The sequence below is a fragment of the Artibeus jamaicensis genome, unplaced genomic scaffold (genome assembly GCF_021234435.1).
Source record: "Artibeus jamaicensis isolate MK-2021 breed Jamaican fruit bat unplaced genomic scaffold, CSHL_Jam_final contig_797, whole genome shotgun sequence".
Taxonomy (NCBI): Eukaryota; Metazoa; Chordata; class Mammalia; order Chiroptera; family Phyllostomidae; genus Artibeus; species Artibeus jamaicensis.
Window position 1 is genome coordinate 21411150 of NW_026521977.1, and position 24020 is coordinate 21435169.

At 44.0% G+C, this 24020-nt stretch overlaps 1 protein-coding gene across 1 annotated transcript; it reads right to left on the reverse strand.

The window, feature by feature from the left end:
* Positions 1 to 1008: 1008 nt before the first annotated feature.
* TRAF6 (TNF receptor associated factor 6) lies at positions 1009 to 23293 on the reverse strand. The gene is made up of 7 exons (XM_037128242.2): positions 23086 to 23293; positions 16582 to 16896; positions 13486 to 13636; positions 12652 to 12810; positions 10962 to 11033; positions 8920 to 8997; positions 1009 to 7570 (listed from the first exon to the last, which is right to left on the reverse strand). Exons 2-7 carry the CDS (start codon positions 16875 to 16877, stop codon positions 6701 to 6703), a joined length of 1626 nt encoding a protein of 541 aa, XP_036984137.1. The 5' UTR covers positions 16878 to 16896; positions 23086 to 23293; the 3' UTR covers positions 1009 to 6700.
* Positions 23294 to 24020: the final 727 nt, after the last annotated feature.

Below are 24020 nucleotides of genomic sequence, written 5' to 3' on the forward strand. Positions count from 1 at the left end.
TAAAATGTACAAACCCCTAGTCAGACCAAACCCAAAAGCTGTGATTACGCATCATCTCCTGACAAGGCTGCACTTGTTACTTTATACGGTAATCCTGCCCCTGCTGGTCCCTGTACAAAAGTTACTTAAAAAAAAAAGACTTATTTACTTTTTGAGAGAGGGAGAGAGGAAGGGAGAAAGAGAGGGAGAGATACATTGATCGGTTGCCTCTCTCACACTGGGGACCTGGCCCACAACCCAGGCGTGTGCCCCGACTGGGAATCGAACCATTGACCTTTTGGTTCGCAGGCTGGCACTCAATCCACTGAGCCACAACAACCAGGGCTGTGCAGATTAGTTTAAAAAATGTGACAAAAAAAAAATGTGTCAGCTGTGTAACAAACATTCACAAGAATGAATAAGTGTCAAGAAGCTACCCTAATATAGAGGTGGAATGTTTTTTAAAAGTTATGGCTTATTCTGGGATTAATACTAGTATTTCACTTTTGAAACTTTAATTTAAAAAGTTAAGGTGGAGTTTTGTAAAGCATTGACGTCTTACCAGCGCTTCCACCCCATTCAGGGTAACAGTCTCTTTAAGAGACAGGTGTTCACGCATAGAAAGCTTCCCAGTGGTTTTGACTGCCCTGCAGTAGAGGTAGCCAGCCACCCTGTAAAAACTCACCTAGGGAGATGACCAAGGAGAGGCAGCCAAGTGGAACTGGGGAGCTGAGGCTCTCGTTTATTATTTGGGACCAAGTTCATGCCGCTGTCCGCCTGGTTCCACACTTTCTATTTACCTGTTGGGGTGTTTTCTCTCTCAGGGCCTCGTTTTATTTGGCAAAATGGATTCTTAGTGGCCCCAGGGCAGGAACCACAGTTTAGACCACGGGCGAGAATGAATCTCCACTTACTATTTCTTGAAGGAGCTAAATAGTAATTTTGTTTATTTTGAGTGAAAACGAGTGCCTGGAACCGTTCTTCCCTCCCACTACAGAGTTACAGTCCCCGAAACAGAACAAAAGGTAAAGCAAAAATCAAAGCAGTTTACTTATTTTATTAAAAATATCTGGAAAAATCACTTATTTTCAATATATACATATTTCATTTTGATTCAGAGTACTTTTTGGGTAGCGACATGAGTGCATTATACAGGCTGGAGAGAGTATCAACAATGAACAGGAAGAATGAGGCATGTCAGTCAAGCACTTGTTTTCATTAATATTCTGTAAGATGCCATTCAAGGAACAGCTTTGGTCATAACCTTGAAACCACTACTAAGATGTGATCTGAAGCAAAAACTCCATGTGCCTGTGAGAGCCATGTGATTCTACATTCATAACCTGGGTTTAGAAAGAGCAGGTCACAGAGCCACAAAACGGAGGGCGGAGACCCTGTCTTTCCCCCGGTCCACCCGCAGCTCACTGGGTGCAGGGCCCTGATGGAGACCGTCAGAGGCTAAACCACAGCTGGCCGGCAGCACCGGGCTTGTTTTCTGTGGGGTCGGTGGGGGGAGTCTGAGGAGGGGGTGCCGCAGTAAGTCTGGGTAATTCCTCGAAGCTCCCCACCCCTTCCACACTACCTGCTCTTAAACGGGACACGCCATTCAGTCTGTGTGCGCAGCACCCCCTCCGCCCACCCCCCCCCCCCACGCCCTCTCAGGACACACACTGCTCTCAGCGTCCAGATGGCCTGGGACAACCGCTCACAAACTCTGTGGTGATAATTCAGTTCTGGGCAACGGCGGGTGTTTTGATAACACTCTTTCGCCATATGCTTTGATTTTCCAAAAGTCAGATTTCATTCCCCAGCTTGTCGCAGTTATAACATTGTACGAGGCTCCCTGGACTCACGAAGTGTCTTTCCTAACAGGTCTGCACGTTACTGTTACCCATTACTTAGCAATATCTGAATTTCAAATTTTAGCCTCTACTTTACAGGTAAATGGACACAAAGACAAAAAGAACTGATTTGCCCAGGTTCAGCCAGGAGAAAATCCTACATCTTAGCTTCTAATTTGATGGTTTCTATGCTAAACTACACAGCCTCCTCTGGGAACATAATTCTGGAACCCTGTATAGCACAACGGAGCCCAAATACATTCTCACCACAGAGATCGGACAGTTTATCAAGCATGAAAAGGGCATTAGAATATTGTGCACCACTGATCATGACTTTCAGATAAGTCCATTATAAAAAAAAAATCCTTTCAGGCAAAATAAATAAGATTAAAATTCAGCATAACAGATTTACAAGTTTGAAACTAGCTTGAAGTGTGGACTACAAGTCCCACGTACACACATCTATCACGTTTCCCCAGGGTAACGTTCCACTGAGGGTAAGACAGTTCCACTGAGGCTGCTCAGTCGCCTTGGCCGTGAGGTTTTTACTTGAGATACCCAGCTGCAAGAAGTGGCAGTAAAAGGAACATGTCAGATGACAAGGCGAATGTAACAAGATGTCATTTGCAGGCTCTAGGGGAGGGATGTTCACCGTCCAATCCTTTCAACATTTCTGCACGTTTGAGAAATTTCACAGTAAAGCACCAGGGGGAAAAGCACAAAAGACATCTACGCCTTACGACCTAAAACCCACACGAAGGGCTATCAGGAGTTGGTCAGCTGTAACCGGTATTGTCACCAAATGTTCATACTAAACATCTGAGTGGAATTTGAGGCAAGCCAAGAGCAGCAGTAACTGAACAAGGGGAAAGTACTTCAAAGTCCTAAGTTAGGGAAATCTCAGTTATAAATGGCCTGGTCATCAGGGATTGGAGGACTCTCTGGATAAAGGAATGACGAGCAACCACTTCTCCCTGAGAATGCATCCTACTTGAGTGCGTACGTAGTTCACAAACATGCTTCGAGTTGTTAAAGTTACCGGCATAAACAGTAGTGGACAGTTTTACATCCTTATACCTACCACGAAACTTGATTGCTAGAGACCAGTATCTCCCTATTAGTGCATCATTAAGGGGAAAAAAAAATCTCACCTTTCATTCTATTTCACTGCTTTTCTCTTCTAATTTTAGTCTCCAAAACCAAAGTTGCATCATGTCACAGCAGCGATTTTCAACCTTTCCCATCTCAGGGTACACACAGTCTAATCACTGAAGTTCTGTGGCCACCAAAAACCATACATATATATTTTTGCCGATCTGACCAAAAAACAGATACAATTTTGATTCATTCACACTGGACGGCTATTGTGATGGCTGTCATCATTTTTTAATTTGACAATCTAGGGGAAAAAAGGTCAGTGCCCCTGACTAAACAGTCAGGTGTTGCATGTATTAAAAATTCCTGTGCCACGATGTTGAAAACTGCTGTGCTACAAAACAGCCAGAAACTGTCATTGTCCTACAGCCAGGACAGGAGAAACTGCCAAACTACAAAATCGACATCCTGACTTGTTCTCCAATAGAAAAAGGTGTCTTGAGGCAAGGTGCATTCAACTTTGGGTCGGCTATGTCTGGGAAAGAAGGAAACAATTTGTTTTCAAGTTAGCAATGTCCACAGACAATGTCAAAAGTTGTTAAAAGGTTGATAAAGCATAAATACATGGCCCAAATACTTGTAGGCCAACTGAGCTGGTTTCAGAGAGCTGGGCAGGAGGAGACTGGAGAAATAGGCCAGCTTTCCAGGAAAGACCTGATTCGGAGTCGAAGTCAAAACAAATGTTTCCAATTTCAATGATGGTCTGGCCATGACTTTTACTTACTATTGACAATGAATGACTAGTATAGAGTAAGTGCTGGTTTATTATAAAATGCCAAACGTTGAGGGTTAACAAAAATTGCTTATTAAGATGAGACCCAGATGACAGACACTAAGTTGAAGTAAAGTGTTACATCAGCAAAAAATAAAGCAATTTTCTACTGGCTAAATCCTTTTGTAAGTATTGTCAACATGCTGCTAGTAAGAACTCAATTTCTTGGAGCAGAGTGTTATGGATGGAGTGGACCTTAGACACAGCTAATCTAACTGCTTATCTTACAAACAGGAAACCTGAAGTCACACAAAAAACTGTTATTGTTTGGATTACCATTCCTGAGTAGGAAAAACAAAAACAAAAACCAAGCAGGAAATGACTCCTCAGTACCTAATACACAGCCATGCTTTTAATAGAAATTTAACCAGACCAGGAAGCTTTTAAATATCATTTCCTTTTTTGATGGGGTTGAATGTTTTGTGGCAACACTTCATTTTTTGCTCTGATAAAAGTACACTTTTTAAAAATAGAAAATGTAAAGCCTACAAAAAAGCACAGAGAAAATAAGTCATCAAAAATAGTCTATTTCCTTCCGGCTTTCTTCTGGGCAATGAAAATAACTACTGCTCACTGTGTAAATGGAACTGGAAAACATTCTTCTCTGACACACACTCTCCCAGACGGCGGAGCTGTGGGTGCCGTGCTTCTCGGGGGCTGGTGGGAAAGCGGGGCAGAAACTGGCAGCCAGTCTCTGGGTAGTAGTGACAGAGACACTGGGGACTCTGTGGGACATTGTCACTTCAAAAAGAAACCCACCAGAGCAGAAGCCTGAAGTTGGCTGGGGAAGGAAGGCAGACAGATACGTAAAGGGTAAGGGCAAAGTGACCTTTCCAGGCTGGGTCCGCCTAGAACTGAAACCATTCTTTTCCATAAAGTCTCTTGGCTTCCTCTTAATATTAAGGCTGATCTTTTCTTTCTAAAAATTTTTTATTCAATTGATCGGGGTGACATTAATAAAATTATATAGTTTTCAAGTGTACATTTCTATGATTCAGAATGGGTATACTGCATTGTATGCCCACCACCCAAGGTCAGGTCATCTTCTGTCACCATATATTTGGCCCCCTTATCTATTCCCTCAGCCCCTCGCTGCCTCTGGAACCCACCACACTGTTGTATCTGTGAGTTCCAGTTCTACATCCTGCATATGAGTGAAATCACATGGCTCTTGGTGTTTTCTGAGGCTGATCTTTCACACTGGTCAGGGGGCTACGATCTGGCTTCTCTGGAGACACAGTGCCATCTCTCATGACCGCACAACTTTAAACAACCTTGTGTAAACAGCACAGGCTATGGGTCCTCTCAGATTCTTTTTTTAAAAACAAAATTTATTACCCACTACATAATACACTTCATGCTACGTAACACACTGCATAGCCTCCCAGCAGGGGTAGATGAGTGTAACTGAGTTATTTTTCGTCAGTCAGGAAAATGCTTCCTCAATCAGTATTTTCTGTACCCTCTGACACACAGTAACAATGAACTCCAGGGACAAGCCCATCTCTTTCCAGCCAAGTCCACTGCTGCGTGTAACAGGCAGCCCGTTTCCTCGCCCTGTTGGCGAACCTGCGGAGAGCAGCAGCTCCGCGGACGAGGAAGCACATGCCCATGACGGAGATCCCTGGGAGAATCTCAGACCACAGTGTGGCAAGGTTGCCAAAGCCCTTAGATTCTTGAGAAGAGCCCATGCTAGTTCGGGGCACCCTGAGAGCTAGATTTCACCGGAACAATGAATACCTATAGGCCTTTAACAAATGTACAATGGCACAGAAACCATCTCTCCCTATTAGGAACATTTAGTCACTTCAATACATTCTCTATGACGCCCCTCAGGTGCGAACTGCTGAACTAAAGCAACTGCTCAAGCTAAGTCCTGATATAACTGCTGTGACTTCCAACCCTAGTCTGCTGACCCTCAGGTACCACCCTGATCTCCCAAATATTAAGAAATTTTGCTTTTAGAAGATCAATTTGTCCCACTTAACTGAATGAAACCAGAGGGTGTTCAAAGGAGCTGGCGATTTGTGGCTCAAATTAGAGGGCTAGTTGAGCCCCTTTAATTTTTACGTAATTATATGTATGCATCTCCTTGTCCTATAAGTATTAGGCATCAGAGAACATAAGCAGGGCCGTGGAGTTCACTCTGCATTGAATAGACAAAAGGGTTTATACAATAGCGTGACACTGAGCAGGAGGTATCCACATGATTGTCCGCATTCTAAACTCTGAAGATGCTACTTTGTAGCCTCAAAGAAACATGTAAGCAAGGTAGAATGAAACACCTGAACAAGAATTATTCAACAGACAACATGTTCACACTGAGTAAGTAAAGTTGTATTTAGGGTTTAAATAGTCCCTGAGTATCCTTAGTAACACCCCAGGGCAGGGAAGGGAGGGAGGGAAATGGGGTGAATGAGAACTTAAGCTTTCCAAGGATTAAGGTTCAAATCCTCTGAATGTGAGGTCAAATAAAATGAGAACTCAACTTTATAGTGGTAATTCTTGCTGGCAACAGCACGAGGCGGTAGTGATTGTCAAGTTTAATATATTACATATATACTACAAAAATAAGCTGAAGCTTTAAGGAACATTATTGTAAAAGGTTTGAGCTCTGCTACTCTAACCCAGGGCTTCTGACAGACCATTCTGGAGCAAAAGCCCATGAAAGGACAACAAAGAGGTATACTAACTGACAAACAGCTGCTGCAATACGCCACAGGCACTTCGGGTTTAACAATTTTGAAGAAGCACGGAACATGTAGACTGCCGAGGAAAAGCTGCTGTAGGTATTTATGACAGAGAAAGTGGCAAGCGACCTGTCTCACCACATTCACTGGTGGGTATTTTCCATCTTTCCCACTGTTTGTTTGTTTACACACCGTCATTGAGGGCAGGGCAAGGAAAGGCACAGCTTTCTCCAGAAAACAAACAAAAAACAAACGAGTGGAGGCTATACCCCTGCGTCACTGCTCCGTGGCTGAAAGCCCTCCCTTCGGAGACTCCCCATGTCAAAACGAGTAGTGACCTCACAGCGCACCAGTAAAGTATCATCTTTAATGAAGGTTCTTTGTCGTAGGGCTTCCAGATGCATAAAAGTCACATAGCCAAAACCTTTCGGGTTCCGGGGGATTGTGGGCCTCTGGAAGGCAAGCAGCTCTGGTTTGGCATCCATTATCTCCTCGTGGTTTTGCCTTATAGGTGCTTCAGACTGATCAAGAATTGTAAGGCGTATTGTGCCCTGGAAGGGCCAGGGCAGGTGGCTGTCATACTCTCCTTGCATCGTGTGGACAAAGAGGGATATGTAGTTCGCGCAGCGCTGAGCCGTTGGTAACTGAAGGTGCAGGCGCATGCAGAGTTTGTAGCCAGGTTTGCCCGTGTAGAATCCAGGGCTATGAATGACAACGGGTTTCTCCTCTTCTTGAGACTTCAAGTGCATCCCAAAGTTACCGATCTTCCAGATGTAAATCCCATTGCACTGCTGTGCTTCTATTTCGGCAACTTTGTCCTCAAGGGTTCGAATAGTTCGTTTGAGCTCACTTACATATATGCTCTGAGTTTCCATCTTCGCAGTCAGCTCCCGGATTTGATGATCTTGTCTTACAAGGCGACTCTCTAATTGTTGAATGGTTTCTTGGAAATTCTGGACCTCCGGGTGACACCCAGAGGAGGCCCGGGGCAGAGAGGAAGACTCATACAGCAGCACGTCACGCTGAGGCCGGGGAGCCACAGCCAGGTTCAAACTCTGGACAGCCTGGGCCAACATCCTCATGTGTGACTGAGTATTCTCTTGTAGGTGCCGTGCCAAGTGAATCCTCTGCATCTAAAAACCAAGCACAAGCTTTAGGCTGGGAACAGGCACTGTGAGGCCGAGGGAGGGGCCTGGCCGAGCCAAAGGGAAGGTTTTTAAGTAGCGTCACCGTCTCCCTCGATCCCCTACAACCTGTCTCCACCCGATTCTCGATCCACAGAGATGGTCTTGTCTCTTAATTTGCTGAAAAAATGAGGCTATCTGTTGAGTATGCTCCCCTTTCATTCAGATAAACCTCCCTCCCACTTGCAAATGCATCAGGATCCCATCCTTCTCTTCTGACTCAGAGAGGACGCTCTTCTCACCCAAGGTTGATGCTTCCCTGGGCTCTGACACGGCCCCCACCCCGCGGACCCCTCCGAGGGGCTGCTCAGTTACTCCCGTCCTGCCTTATCTTCAAACATTCTCTCCCGCTAACACTTTCCTTCAAAATGTAATTATCCTTCCTGTCTCCGTACTCTTTGCAGGCCATCAAGAACATTGTAATTATTATATGGAAAAGCATTCTTTTAATATTTTAAAATATTAAAAAATTATTTTTTAATAAATGCATTTTAAAAAATTTATTTATATTTTTAGAGAGAAGGAGAGGGAGGGAGAAATACAATTGTTCAGAGAAACATCGATTGGTTGCCTCTTGCACACCCCCGACTCGAGACCTGGCTCACTACCCAGGCATTTGCCCTGACTGGGAATCGAACTGGTGAACTTTCAGTTTGCAGGCTGGAGCTCTGTCCACTGAGCCACACCAGCCAGGGCTGAAAAAAGTATCCTTGATGTAACAAATTTTATTATAAGAATAATTTATGTATATTATAAAAAATATAGATGATCAAAAAGAAAATAAGTTACCAATGATCTTACTTAATTATTCTTAACATTTTGATATATTTCCTTGCTCCTTCTATTTTATAAAACTATTAAATGCATGCTTATTGTATAAAAGTCAGATAAAACACATAACAGAAAAGCAAAAGTATAAATGTATTCTCCAGAAAGAATGACTTTTCATAAATAATGATCTATCTGAGACATCTGACACACGATCGCTGGCCCTGAACCTAACTGTGGAGACCACAACAGCACCTTCTCCTTGCCTGGGTCGTCAGATTCGAAGACTGCCCCCCACTGCCCACTTCCCCTTCTTGTGCGCACACACTCTACGTAATCCCAGTCCTACACCTGCCACTCATCACTACCTACTTCCCCAAATCAATATTCTGAGCTGCCCTTTCTCGTTGGAGCTTAACACTATACAATGCATGTCAGCCCTTCCATTCCCACTGGTATTCTCCACTGCACTAACGGAACTTTATCTATCCTCAAGCATGAAAAGAGAAATAAAGAAACACCTTACTCACCTTTTCATGGCAACCAAAAGTACTGAATGTGCACGGAATTGGGGCTGTGGGACAGTCTAGATCAAAATGATTAGGCATCTGAAAACCAGAACAAAGGTTGAAAAATGCTTTTCTCTGTATATCATGTTCTAGTTCGCTGAGCTCACACTTGAAATAAAGGCATACGTCTCACTGAAACAAAATCACGTATTCTCTACCACAGCATCACAACAGCAGAGTCCAATAGTTGCAACAGACACCAGGTAGCCCAAAAAGATTTTACAAAGTACTTACTTCCAAAAGTCAGAAAGAAAGAAAATGTCAGTATCTCATATCATCCCTGCAATCACTCAAAATTTATTTCAAGAATATGAATTTGTTCCTGTGGTTGGAAACTAGAACCCTCTAGTGGCATTTTGAAGAAAAAGCACCTTCTGATGTCAGCCTCAACTGCAAACCTAATCAGGACTCTCACTGTGTGGACTGCCCAGGCCATTCCGTAGGCGCCCGTCAATGGTACATTAAAGCCACAGACCACACCCAGCACCTGCCTCACGACCACCTTTCACAAACCTCCTTAGCTTTTGTTAACCTGGGCATGTTTTGGCTACAATGGGGAGGGGCTCAAGTGTTAGAAGGCATTCTAATCACATTAATAAAAGTTCTAAAGAAATGTCTCGGCTTTTGGTATGGGGACTCTAAAACAGTCTTTAAGGTAGGATCCACTATAGAGAAACACATTCTTTGACACTAACATCAAATTCCCTTTAGAAATTTAGGTTAGCTGTACTCATAGAAGTTTGAAGCAGAAACACGAGAGACCATTTAACCCAGTCCTTCAACTCTGCATAATGTAGAACAATAGTCAGCAATTTTTGGGTAAAGGGTCAGATAATAAGTACTTTCAGCTTCATAGGCCCTACGGTCCCTGTCCCGAGTACTCGACTCTACCACTGCGGTAGAGAACCTGCCATATATGACAGACAGACACACGGGCAGGGTGCCGTCCTGATACAACTGATATATGACAGCAGGCCGTGGGCTGGAGTGGGCCAGCAGGCTGATCCCTTATCTAGAATGTCCACTTTCTTGCCAGAGATGGAGCGGGCAAGCCACTGGCACGACCAGGGTCCAAAGCTAGGTTTTCTGACTCTTAACCTAGGATGTTTTCCTACATTAAGTTTTATTTTTATTGGGTTTTAGATGTACAATTTCCTTTAAATAATATAACAGAGCAAAAGAAAAACCAGGGAGGTGAGACTTCATAAGCAAAAAAAGTTTAACACCTTCAAATTAAGGCTTTTTTGGAAAAAAACTCTCAAACTAGAGGGCTCTGTTAAGACCAATGGAAAAGTTTAGTCGAGTGACAGGTTTTGCGTACCTCCAGTTAATAAGGTGATCAATGGTGATCTCTGGGTTTGCAGATTTCATGGGTTATATATAGTGACTAATATTCAAATCCTGTGGGTAAATCCCCCAAATGTCAGAAGAGAGCGACCAAACCGTTTTCCAATCTCTAATAATAACGTGAATGTAGTTTTCTAGTATACTTGCTGCTGCCTCTCCGTGGCCCACCCACGGGACCGCTGGATGGAGGGCTGCGGCTCCTGGTCCTGGACGGCTCCACTCCGCGTGTCTCAGGGCCGCGGGGACAACGCGGCTCTGCCGCCGAGCAGACAGTCCTGCTCACTGTCCCTTCAGCTAGTGTCTGGACACCCAAGATCCTTATTTCACAACATGTAAATATGTACTTCTTAAGGTGTTCTTCTCTTTAACTGGGGATTTTTGATTACTTGTATCTTAAAATTACCTGGTTTTGTCTAGAAATCTTATAACTATACATAAATATGGGTATTAAGTTAATGACTTTAAGTCCTTAGAGAGGTCTAAGTATTTTGTTCTTTCTGAAAGTATATAGCATATTAATTTATATGATACATTGCACATAGTTCTAACACTTCTTCAACTTGTATTCCTTCTGCCTTATCGATTTAATTAGAAAACTCACTCACTTCTTTAACCTACTAATGGAAATACTAGTTTATGAAAGAGAATCGTTATACCTGTTCTCTGATGAGCATGGTACTGCAGTATTCACAGACGACATTGGCCAAAGGACAGTTCTGGTCATGGCTCTGAATTTTATTAGGGAAATGAAAGAAAAACATGAGAAAATCTGAAAAAGTAAAAACAATCTATTTTCATAAAAGTCAGTTTTTCACTATAAACAAATTGAGGACATCAGTGTGTGTAAAAGAAAAGTGAGAATAAGATATAAAAGATATTTTCTCTCCCTTTGCCAATACAGTAATCAGAGGCATCCTGCGTTTCAGCTCTTTAAAAGAATATAGCAATACGTAAAAAAATCTTCTAAGTCACTTCTTTTAACCTGAGGCAGAGCACTTGTGACTAGTTCAGGACATTATTTACCAACACAATCACTCTCCAAAGGCATTCCTCCCAAAATTCCCAGCAACACCATGGTGACTGAAAGGAAACTCCCAGCAGGAAGGTTACAGAACAGAAGCAGTATTAGGACAGGGGGCTCTGGTGCCTAGGGTCTCATGGGCCCGGAAGGGTAAGCCTTGTTTTCTAAAATACGATGAATTTAAGAATTAATGAACCCTTCAGGTTCAGTCCATTTACTTAAGTTCAGGAAGACACTGATTTGTTCTAATTGTGTCTCAGATTTCTCCCCATTTGTAGCAAGTTAGTTGACTTGTTTTAAGTATTTCATCAGCTTCATGAGTATAATATGCTTGATTTCTTAAGGAGAAAAAAATTACCAAATAAACTGATAAGAAATAAAATTTAAGCAAGTATCTTAATGGCTCTAAAAGAATAGAAGTTATATGCAGGTTGTCTTCGCGAAGAGGACACAGAGTGGGTATCTGGCTAGGATCTCAGGGCTGGCTTTCCCATTACAACATTAATATACAATTACTTATATTGACACAATACATAAAGTCATGAACTTGTTCACATCTCAGTTTCTGAGTGAAAGCACCGCTCTGTCAGCACAATGTTGTCCAGTGCTATGAAGTGTCCTTTTAAAGGTAAACGTTCTAATTGACGTGTAACATACTTACAGAAAAGTGAATTATATGTATAAAGCTCAGTGAATTAGCACCAAAAACCCACACGCTATGGGATTTAATCTGTTCTCCATGAAAGTTTTAACGACCCTGTCTCTTTTTCAAAGAGTAGAGCATATGTCTGATACAGTAATCATTCTGCTTGTTTGTCTCTGATCCGAGACTGGCCATTACAGTATCACATAGGAAGGTAGATCAGCACATGTCTTTCCTGGGAGGTTTGCTTATCTGCAGAGCCACTACAGTGTTAAGTAGTATAAACAGTGTTTTCTAAGAAAGATAGACAAATATAAACCTTACACTTATTTACTAAAATAGTTTAACGAACTTTGTTTCTTAAAAATCAATTGTCCCAAAACTGATAATATAGGCTCAGAATTGGAGTAACATCCTCATCTACGGCAACACCCCTCAAATGTACTTGCAAAAAATAATTTAAGGCCCTGGCCAGGTAGCTAAGTTGGTTAGAGCGCTGTCCTGATACGTCAAAGTTGTGGGATCAATCCCCAGTCGGGGCACATTGCCAACCAATGAAAGCGTAAATTAAGTGGAACAACAAATTGATCTCTCTCTCTGTCCCCTCCTTCTTCTCTCTCTGAAATCAGTAAAAACAAAATTTAAGAGGTAGTGAAATGAACAAATCCAAGTTGGTACATGCCTCTTTATCTTCAAATGCCATCGACACAGCACAGTTTATACAAGAAACCTGTCTCCTTGGACACTCCTTGAGAATGTGAACATTAAGGTGGCACTTTTGGAAGGGACGGTGGCATTGGGGACAATTCATAAGAGCAAACTCACAATGTGCTTGATGATCCTATAATAAAGAAAAAATAATCAATTAGTGTCTGCCAATCTTTAAGGCATCTCCTAAACATAATCTGTTCTGAGTCTACACTGTTCTCTCCCGAACAGCCACTCCTTCACAAGGAACTTAGTAAGTCGGGCAATTTGCAAATATGTTTTAAACATTTTTGAACACATCATAAACAGTATTTAATTTCTCATAAAGCCACAAAGCTAAAGACAAATTCATTTAATTTAAAAGGAAATCCTTTTACCTGACTGCTTCAGTTAATCTCAGGTGTTAGAAGGACTTCACTTAGTTTATAATGAAAGGCGCCATTTAGGAAAAGAGGAAACCACACAACGAGGGTGGTAAGATAGTGGCTACGCGGCCCTTGCTGTTTTTCTCCAAACAAGAGAAATGAACTTATGGGATTCATACGTGACACCTACATTTAAAATGCTTTTAAATTTTATAGCAAAATAATGTCTCCCCCTCCCAAATTTGAAGAATACTGATTTCTTTATCATCATTTGGCAAAGCCAGAGTAGCTGAAATAAGAAGTTGATGGTTTCTGCTTATACATCTACCGAGTAATGAAAGGGCTGTTACCTGGCAGGCAGTACACGGACGGACACAGCAAAGTCTGGGTTCTCTAGGAACTGCCTCATCTATATGCTAATGGCCTGAAAATGACTTTCATACCTCGAGATGTCTCAGTTCCATCTTGTGCAAACAACCTTCATTTGGACACTTCACCGTCAGAGAAAGAATCTCCCGTTTTGCAAAATTGTCAGGGAACAGTTGAGTTTCCAGGAGTATTTCATTATCAACTGGACATTTGTGACCTGCATCCCTAAGAGAAACAAGTAAGGCACATACATTTAGTGGACTTAAACGAGTATTGACATTAAAAAGTTTAAACAACTTTAATTCACTGTGTATAAATTCTCCATTTGTTATTTCGTATGGAAAATAACTTAACACATTGTATTGCATAATATTCTGGGCGGGGGGGGGGGAGGAGAATCCCGTCCTTTTGTGGGCAGTTCACGAGCTGTTCTTTCATACAATGAATACAACTGGTACCACACTGGTTACCTAGAAGAAATGATGGGATTTTAGAATGCGGGACAGATCTCAACCAAAAAATGAGAAAAATTAACTGCATAAGGTCAAATTTTGATTGTCATAAAATGAAGTAAAAGTTGGGGAGTGAGCACGGGCTGCACAACATGCTAGTGAGAGGAACTACACATGCTGCCCATACATGCAGTGTGCTCCACACGCATGAGCAGAAATTCACCCAGCCAGCAAGCAGTACCCGACCAGCCCACACTGTAAGGTTTACTCTGAACAGTCATTACAACATTCTGCCTCATGAACAACAAGTTTCCCTTCATTTTTATGAGGAGGGTACGATTTTGCAGGGGTTAACCTCTATTTCCTGCTCTCCCAGTGGCTTGGCTTTTCATCTTATGACGAGAAAAACCATCCTCGGGAAGTTTGGATGTCTGTTCACTTCCCTTTAACTTTTTGAAATGTCTCAATCTTCACTCTCAAAACATGGCAGGTCAGGTTGGCTACAGAAGCCCCGATCAGTCACTCGGACGTCAGCTGAGCACCCCTGCGTGGGAGCCAGCCGTGGCAGTCAGCCCCCTTGCTGCGGGAGGCAAAAAGGTGCTGGAGATGGGGTCTGCGGGCAAATGCCTTAGAACCAGCAGAGGGGAGAGGCACAGCCAGTCTTGAATGGGGCTTCTCTCAGGCCGATGTGGTCAGTACTACCAAATATTTTATAAGAAGCATGGAAAACTACGGACAGATTTATTGAAATATGCACCCCAAACCTAAGTGACAGATGTCACTTAGAGAAAAGAAACTTATAAAGCAAACTGGAAACCATTATCCAGAGCAAACGGAAGTAGATTAACGTGTGCTTTGATTTCACGCAGGACTATGTGGGTGAGAAATTTCTAAGCCATTCCTTCAAGAACATTAGAGTCACAGCAGTGGTTACTTCCAGCTGAGAGGGAGAGAGAAAAAAAAAAAGCCTCAGACTTCCTTTTGTGGGTTTTACTTCCTTTTCAGACCACTGTCCATTACTTTCATGAACACCTTGCTATTAAAAAACTGCTAAAGATGAGCCACATTCCTGGGCATGATGATACTTGGTAAAATACTGCACATCTCTATAAAAAAAACCAATGATCCATAATATGGTACATAGAACTTACTAAGACTGAATCATAAAGAACCAGAAAATCTGAACATTAGTGGTTACTAGTAAGGAGAGTAATCAGTAATCAAAAACCTTCCAACGTGAAAAAGTGCATGAGCAGATGGCTTCACTGGTGAATTCCACCAAGCATTTAAAGAAGAATTAATGGCCATCCTTCCTAAACTCTTTCAAAAAGTGGAAGAGGAAGGAATACTTCCAAACTCATTTTATGACTTGCATTACCCTGACGCCAAAACCAGACAAGGACACAGGAAAGGAAGTCAGTTTAAAAGCTGACAGTGAGTAGCCAGCTTAACCTACTTACAAATGATTTCAGCAGTATAAACTAGATGCTTATTTATCGAAGAACATGAAATTCTCCCACTTCTTCCAATGTTTTTTGTTCTGTACAAAATTCCTTAGTCACCTAAAATAGTCCCATCTAATAGTTCTGAATTATAGTAAAATGTCTTCATTTCTTGGGAGATGAACTTGAATCATTTGTGGAAATCCCGCACACCTCCACTCAGTTAACAGCAACCATGATTCACTGAGCACTTACTATGTGTCGGCAGACAGGAAATTCCCAGATCTCCACCCCTGCTCTCAAGGAGCTTATTTTCCACTTAGGTAAGACAGCCTGGGAGTGTGGAGACAGGGGAAGGCATGCTCTGGTATAAAGAGAGTAGCCGGAGCTCCTACGAGAGGTGAGATCTGAGCCACAATGGAGGGAGTAGAAGGTGTCAGCTGGGCAGTTACCCGAAGTCAGGGTGTTCCAGAGAGAACAACTAACGCCAGCCCCCAGGGCAGGAGCATGCTCGGCTACAGCAGGAGCGGCAGAGAGGGAACTGGCGGGAGGCAGAAGAGCACAGGAGACGGGAGGGAGGTCGGAAACCGGATTATGGACCTGTCCCAGGGGCCTGATGGGCACTCTGGCTTTTCCTCCTACATGACCTGCTGCAATGTTCTGAGCCGAGACAACATCGCCTTGCTTATTTAACCAGCTTCTCTAGGGCTGCTATATTGAGAACATTCTGGAAGAAGGCAAGGGTAAAACCAGGGAGGCCTGTGACAGAGCTGGTGGTGATTCAGACCAGGATAGAAGCAGTGAAGGTAGTGAGAAGGGACTGCATTTTGGATAAATATAAAGGCAGAGGCATTGATTAACACTTTAAAAAAATACGGTTATTTTACAGTTGTCCATAGATATCGGGTAACAGACAGATTTTCATGTGGTTGAAATCGTAATAACTGATCAATTAAGTCAGCACTCTTTGGTTGAGATGACCACACTTTACTATCATTTAAGGCAGATTTATATTATTTTCTTAAAGCATAGAGAGCGTATCTACTTCTCATTTATGTATCTCAGGGCTAGAGAAGGGCAGGAGATAGAAATTACTTCACACCACAGTAGAAACTAGGGTAAGCACGTCGACGTCTCAAGTTTCTGTCCAGTGTTCTTTTCCCCTGAGCAGCTTTTCACATGTAAGACTACTCACTTCGGTTGTCCCGTGTTCTGTGTGCACTGTTCTCTGCACTCGACTCTGTGACAGGACACAGTTCTCTCCTCTATCACGTACCTTATTGATTTGGTGATGCAGGCTTTGCAGAACCTGTGGCCGCAGGGTGTTTGCACTGCTTCCCGTAACGCCATCAGGCAGATGGGGCACTCGTATTTGCTTTCCAGGGGCGGGTCAAACTCCACGTCGTAGCCCTGGATCTCTTCCATGAATGAGCTGGACAGAGTCCCTGTGCTGGCGGTCCCACTCACGCTGTCGTCTTTGGCTGCGGCACCGCAGGCGCCGGCCATGGCCGCGCAGCAGTCGCTCTCAGACTGGCTGGACACACAGCTGTCTTCACAGTTTAACAGACTCATAGTAACGGGGTTATCTATTCTGTAGAAACAGCAAGGAAAAAATGCCTTAACACACACGTACATGTGCGCACACACACATACATCACAGCTTATCCGTGCAGGTCACCTTTTAGTTTATGTACATAAGCTGCGCTAATACTATTTATGGAAAACTTTCAAAGCTTTTTGAGCTTTACTTCATGACTACTATTTTACAATAAGTAAAGGAATTCAAATAGGTAGATAGAATAAAAAGTTAAAAGAAGAAATCAGCTCAATTGTAATCTTCGCTACATCACAACTATCTGTCTCAGTGTCTGTTTCCTGTGACTGAGGTCAAGAATTTCTTTTTCATATCCTCGGTACTCAGCACAAGATCTTTCACATAATGGGTGTTTATTAAACTTCTGCTGAAGACCTTACTTATGCTGCTGAAGTCCCTTCAAGTACTTTGAGCTTGAGAGAACAGGAGGACCAGCAGGCGGTGCAAGAAGAGCAACAACACACAAGGGACTAGATGATCACACTCAGCCGGGAGGTGTGTGGTTCGGGGCAACCTGGCCTTTTGCACCTTGGTTTCTTTTTCGAGACCTAAAAGCAGTGAGTACTTCCAAATGTTCGGAGACTCCTGTTACGTAGAATGAATACAATTGAAGAAGTATATTTGTATGTCCTTCTGCTTTCAGTCATGTCAAATGACCCTGTTTCATTATGTGACAGGAAAAAGAAGTGAGGTTTTGTTTGCCTATGGAAAGCTACTGCTTTCATGGGTAGGTGGGATGCCTTCAAATTCTAGGTCATACGACATTTTTGATAAACTAATGTCTAAAAGCAATTCGCAGCCTATGTCATCGGGTCTCTGTCGTAGACAGTTAGACCTATGGGAAATTCCTAATATGTGCCCGATATAACTAGTTCTAGAAACAGAATGTAAGCTTGCAGTCACTGTGGTAGACCGCCATCCCCCTAGAGAGTAATCCTCTATCTTTTTGCAAATCTCTATAGATACCTTTTTTTTCCTTCTCGAGAAGACTTCCGAGCACCATGTGATGGGCACCAAAGACGATGGGCCTGTTCTGGCTGCAGCAGCCGTGCGGCCAGTCGGTACACTCCGGAGAGGACCGAACCCGCTGCTGTGTGAAGGCACTCAGAACCGTGTCGGGGGACGCGTCACTGTCACTGCGGCTCCACACGGTGATGTTATGTCACAGTCTCACTGCTGCCTCCCTCTCGTCAAAATGGACAGTAAGGAACTGAGGAAAGGCCAAGTAACCCACCCGCCGGAGCTGGCGACGGCGGGACTCAGGACCCAAGTCTGCCCGGCCCCAGAGCCTGTGCCCCTTGGACTACACCACGTTCGTCTGTCTGTGTTTTGACAAACTTGTCCATAAAGCTGCTTTTAAAATTTCCTTCCCTTTATGTAACACTGGACCAGGGATTTTCAACCTTTTTCATCTCATGGCACACATACACTAATTACACAAATTCTGTGGCACAACAAAAAGTGTTATAATTTTTGCCAATTTAACAAAAAAAAATAGGTATAATTTTGGTTTATTCACACTGGATGGCTGTCATCATTTTTTAAAAATTTGACAACCTGAGGGAAAAGAGCTCAGTGCCCAAATGAATGGTCAGATAGTACATGTTTGTTTGTTTTTTTAAATCTTCATCCGAGGGTATGTCTATTGATTTCAGAGAGATGAAGGGGAGACAGAGAAAGAGAGGGAGGGTGGGAGGGAGGGATGGGGAGACAGACAGACAGACAGACAGACATGGATGTTAGACACATCGATTGGTTGCCTTCCGTACGCACCCTGTCCAGGGACTGAACCCTCAACCTAGGTGTGCACCCTGACCGGGAATTGAACCCGCAAGGTTTTGGTGTTTGGGATGACACTCCGACCAACTGAGCCACCCGGCCAGGGTGCATGTTTTCAAGATTCCTGGGGCTCACTGGTGGAAAATCACTGCGTTAGACGAACGTGCCGCCCACAGCTTCTTCCTAAACATGACCTACCCAAGCGCTATTATACTAGCTGACAGGATTTCAAAGATGCAGTAGAGAAAAACCGACATTTTGTTTTGTTTTTGACATCCTACTTTTGAAAAGTTACAAACAGCCCCCAAAGCCCTGTTAAAGCCAATGCAAGTTCCTCGGGAAGACCTGGGGCCAGACTGAGAGGAAGGAAGGGTTGGCAGGATGGCGGCAAACCGAACTAGTCGTTCTACCTGTGCTCTGGGGGGGGGGACCCCGTTATACCCTCCAAATCTGAGGACATGGGACACTGTCACACTGTCCTAGGGTTCATGTCCTTTGTTCTTTTTCTTCCCTTACACATTTCTGTGCCCAATACTTCCTTAGGTAAATCTCATCTCCTAGAAGCAGAGTTACTAGGTGAAAGCGGATGCAACTTTCCCAGGATTTTAACAGACAATGCTTGTTTTTTACAAATTATATTTTATTGTTTATGCCATTACAGTTGTCCCATTTCCCCCCTTCATTCCCCTCCACCCTGCACACCCCTCCCCCACCATCTTCCCCTTTCGTTTATGTCCATGTGTCACAAGTTCTTTAGATTCTATATTTCCCATACTATTCTTGCCCTCCCCCTATCTATTTTCTGCCTATCGTCTATGCTACTTATTCTCTGTACCTTCTCCCCCCTTCTCCTTCTCCCACTCCCCTGTTGCTAACTCTCCTTGTGATCTCCATTTCTATGGTTCCAATATCCAATATGTATTGAAGGCTTTTTAACTCCCACTCCCAAACGCTTGAGAGAGACCATTTTATACATCCTCAATGATTCTAGGTATATTTATCTTTTGGGTCTTTAACCATTTATCGTTAAAAAAAATAATCACTTCGAGAACTTGGTATTTGTTACTTAGTTGTACAGAACATATCCAAGCACCAGTCAGAAGACAGACGCGAGCTGCCGAGCTAAGTCTCCTTTCCCGCCCCACTGTGCAGCTACAGTTCTACGGTTCGGTTTACTGGGTAGTCTACACACTGCCCTCTTGCAGCCTGGTTCCAAAGAGATGAAGGCTGTTAGACTTAGAGACCTCTTATGGCAAATGTGTTACTAGGAAAACCTGTGCAATCAGTCACAATTCCTTAAAAAGAATTTCAGTGTAGGAATGCAGTGTAGAACATGAAAGTGTGTGCTCTTAAAAATCTAGGTCTTCAATTTTTCACATTTCCCTCCCTCCCTCCCTCCCTTTTTAGAGACAGGGGAAGGGAGGGAAAAAGGGAGAGAAACATCGATGTGAGAGAAAAACATCGATCAGTTGCCTCCTGTGTGCACCCCTACCAGGGACTGAACCCACAGCCCAGTCATGTGGTCTGACTGGGAATCAAACCAGCAGACCTTTCAGTTTCAACACACAACCAACTAAGCCACACTGGTCAGGGCTATTAAGGATTCTTCTTAACTTCAGATGGTGCCATAGGTAGCCACTTCATGAGAGGCTACAAAAGCAGGTTTTTACCTAAGCTGTGAAGGATGGATGACCCAGGTGGAGCCATATTACAACAGCCTGAGTAGTCATTCCAGAGGAACTGTCCTGCGTGCCTTATGTTTCTTTATCTTCCAAACTGGACCAAACCACCAGCCCTCTAAGTCAGTTAGAAGAAGCATATCCTGTTTGTAAGGACTGATGAAAATGGACTTTGCCGATGACTGAATCCATGACCAACCAATGAAGTACAAATCTAGTCTTTGGCCCGATGACCGAGCATCAGGCCAATCTACGCAGTACCAATCTAACCTTACCTTGTCTGGCACCAGTGGACTCTTCTGTAATGTAACTTACTTTGCTCTCCCCCTTTTCCCCTCAAGATGCTTGTGCTTCTCTTCTGTGCTGGGGGGCCCTTTTGGGCTTCTGCTCCCCAAATTGCAATCCTGCAGAATCCCAAATAAATGCTTATACTGTCTCTCATTTTGACTTTTTACTTTTTAGGTTAACGAAGGTAAAATAAGTAAGAATGAATATATGTTCTTTCCTAGATAAGATTTCTTATAGCCTCTTTCTTACTCTTACCATTCAGAATGTATGTGGTTTCTCCGGGAATCTATAGAAGGGATGGTATGAAGTTTACATCATTCCTTCCCTTGCAGGCTGAGAGCTTCGCGACTGCAATTCCCTTTTTGCAGTTGTGAATCTAGTATAACACGCACCTGCCTTAGTTAAATATTTTGAGATGTAGCTATTGCTAACTTAATTTGATTGCAAAAAGAATGAATGTTGAAAACAGCCTTGTCATAAATCACAGCTTAAATCCACCTATTTGTATCTGGGAATATATAGGGTCCAGCAGAAGTAACACCTGCTTGAGTGCGGTTGGTAGGGTAGTGATATGGGTGTAATAATTTATAGTTTTAATTTAAACATTTCACCTAAAATGGCATACGGTGTGCTCGAGTGTGATGTTGTTGTTACAGAATTACATGCTCATGATTTTGTAGTAAAATATTTTGTAATGAAAAGTGGCATTATTTGTGCTGGACCCTGTATTATAACGCAAAAGGTATTCTGTTAAAAGTCTAGCAGGAGGGTGAGTAGGGAATCATACAAAAGTTTGTCTCCCTAAGAACCACAGGTGTTAATGAGAGAAGTGTCTAAGCTAAAGAAATCAACAAGTTATATATTGAATTGGTCAATTTTAAGCCAATGGAAAGTCATTCACAGCTAAACGTGCAACTCGTAAGTAAAACCACATAAAACAAACAGATTATGTATCATACAAATGTACACTTGAAACCTATATAATCTTATTACCTATTGCCACTCCAATAAATTTAATTACATTTTTTTCAAGAACAAGAAATTACCTTTAATGTTCTGCTAGGTTCAGAAATGGGAACTATTTACTAACTCCTTAAAATCTATTTTTAAAATGCAGAGACTTGCAAATGCAATACTGCAAAAATAGTCAATTGTTATGCCTTAATTTTGAATAGATTCAAGGGGCAGTCCCCTTCCTAGGTACTATTTGTTTCTCCCAGGAGGCAAAGATTTGAATAACTTCTTTCAAAATCCAAGTGGACAAAAATGTATCAGCATCAAAAATTCAAATTTATGCCAGAAAAGACCTTGAGGTACAATGCTGCAATACAGTGAAGCATACAGCGCTTGCAGGGTGACACTCATTATCACGCAGGCAAGAAGTGCCTGAAATACATCCCTTCCTTGACTTCCAGAGGCCCCGCTGTCCTCATCCCACCCGCAGCCTCGAAGTCAGAAAAGCCCCTTTTAAGCTCCTTAGTAACCTAATCACCAGGGAATGGATAAAACGCCAACACTCACACTTTCTTAACGTTTTTCTGTCCCCGTGTACCTACATATTTAGTAATTTGTTCTGCCGAGAAACAGAAGCAGCATGCAAACACTTTACATGCAAGCTGCTGATACAATACTTTAGGTGCTTTCTGTTCACATTCATGACAGTCCTACCTCTCAGCTCGAGTTCCGCTAAAGCCAAATACTAGGAACAGCTTTATCAACCCAGCGTCTGGAACAATCGCTAGAACGACGAGTGCAGGGGCGGGGGAGGAAAGATTCGTGTCATCTGAGCCTTTTTTTTTAACCTGCTGCCTGGGACCTCTAACGATTGAAGGAGGAACCCAAAAATAGCTTTCCCATGACAGTGACAGAGGAAGCCGGTGAGAACTTAGAGGGATTTTTTTTTTTTTTTTTTTTTTTAAAAGCTGGTATCAGCTCGGAGGGACGGGAAAATCCAGGAGGCAATTTCCTTTTCTGGGAAGGGGAATCTGCGGGCCGACGGGGTGCGCGCGGGATTCCCACCAGGGAAAGGTGTTAGAGGGAGGAGGTCGCCGCGGGCTTGGGGGCGCAGAGGGGAGGGGAGGCGTCCACAGCCCGTGGGAGGCGAAGAGACAGGAGCGACGTCCCCAACGCGAGGGAGGCGAGAGGACGGGGGCAGCGTCCCCAACCTCTGGGCAGAACTGGGACAGCGGGCGACCTCCCCAACCGGACAGGACAGAGGGAGGGGCGCCCCCAACCTCCGGGAAGCGAAGGCGCAGGGGGCGACGCCCCCGACCCGTGGGAAACGAGAGGGGAGGGGGCGGTGTCCCCAACCTTCAGGAATCGGAGAGGCCCCGGGGACAGGTCCCCAACACGGAGGAAAAGAGAGGAGAGGGGGCGGCGTCCGCACCTGCGGGAACGGAGGCCGCGGCCGCTCCGGGGGAGACATCCGAAGGGGACTCACCGCTCTAGTCCGCTGGGCCGCCGATTCCACGCGACCGCTCGACTCCGCTCAGCCAAAGCACCAGAAGAGGACGGGCACCGCGCTCCGAGCCGAGGCGGCCCGATGCCAAACTCCCCGCCCGAAAGCCGCCGCTACCGCGTCCCGGGGCCGCCCGGAGTCCGGAGCCCGAACCCCAGCCCCGGACGCCCTACTTCCGCCTTCTCTGCCAGCCCGGGGGAGTCGGGGGCGGGGTAAGGGCCGGGGTGTAGCTGGAGAGGCCGAGCTGGGCCTCTGCGCCCCCAGGCGGCGGTCCTCCACAGGTGCGCGGGCTGCGGCGCAGGCGCAGCGCAAATCCAGCTGTCAAACCAGAGCACTCACGCTGGGTTTCTCTCCCAAAGGAGAACTACCACGTTGAAACTCGTCCCGAGTAAGTGTGAGCGACCTAGTGAGCAGCCACAACAACAGCAGTAGTCAAAACTGTGTTTTTATAGCTTCCTGTATCCAATCAGGAGAAACCCCCACCTGGGCTAGATCACTTGACCTTCGGGGATTCTTATATCACTCCTGGACTGCACCTTCCTTGCCAGGAAAGTTTCCATGGTAGGCAGAACCCAGTATTATCACCTGGTCCATCCGCTTCAACCAGTCTGAGCGAGTCTAGCCCATATGTTAAACATTTTTCCCCCCTGAGACTGCTATCAACTACACCACCCATTTTTTTCTATCCAATGACACGGGAAAGCTATTTTGAATTTTCCCCGTTTAACTGGATACGAACCTCCTAGGAATGTTAAAGGCACTTTGCAGGAGATGCATGGAAGATTTCTACCCACCTCTGCAAATTTGACTCATCTTTCACCTCTTGGGAAGGTATTACAGGTGTACTGTGTACATACCCTGAAACCAGAGTGCCCCCTTTAAATCTAGTTTTTTCTGCTTTATAAATTGTGACTTCA

What these genes read in the sequence shown, in the direction of transcription:
- TRAF6 (XM_037128242.2), bottom strand. Translation starts at nt 16,877, where the DNA reads ATGAGTCTGTTAAACTGTGAAGACAGCTGTGTGTCCAGCCAGTCTGAG. An exon ending in TGGAACTGAGACATCTCGAG is followed by an intron (nt 12,811 to 13,485) that starts GTATGAAAGTCA and finishes TCTTTATTATAG; the next exon opens with GATCATCAAGCACATTGTGA. An exon ending in TGGCATTTGAAGATAAAGAG is followed by an intron (nt 11,034 to 12,651) that starts GCATGTACCAAC and finishes AATAAAATTCAG; the next exon opens with AGCCATGACCAGAACTGTCC.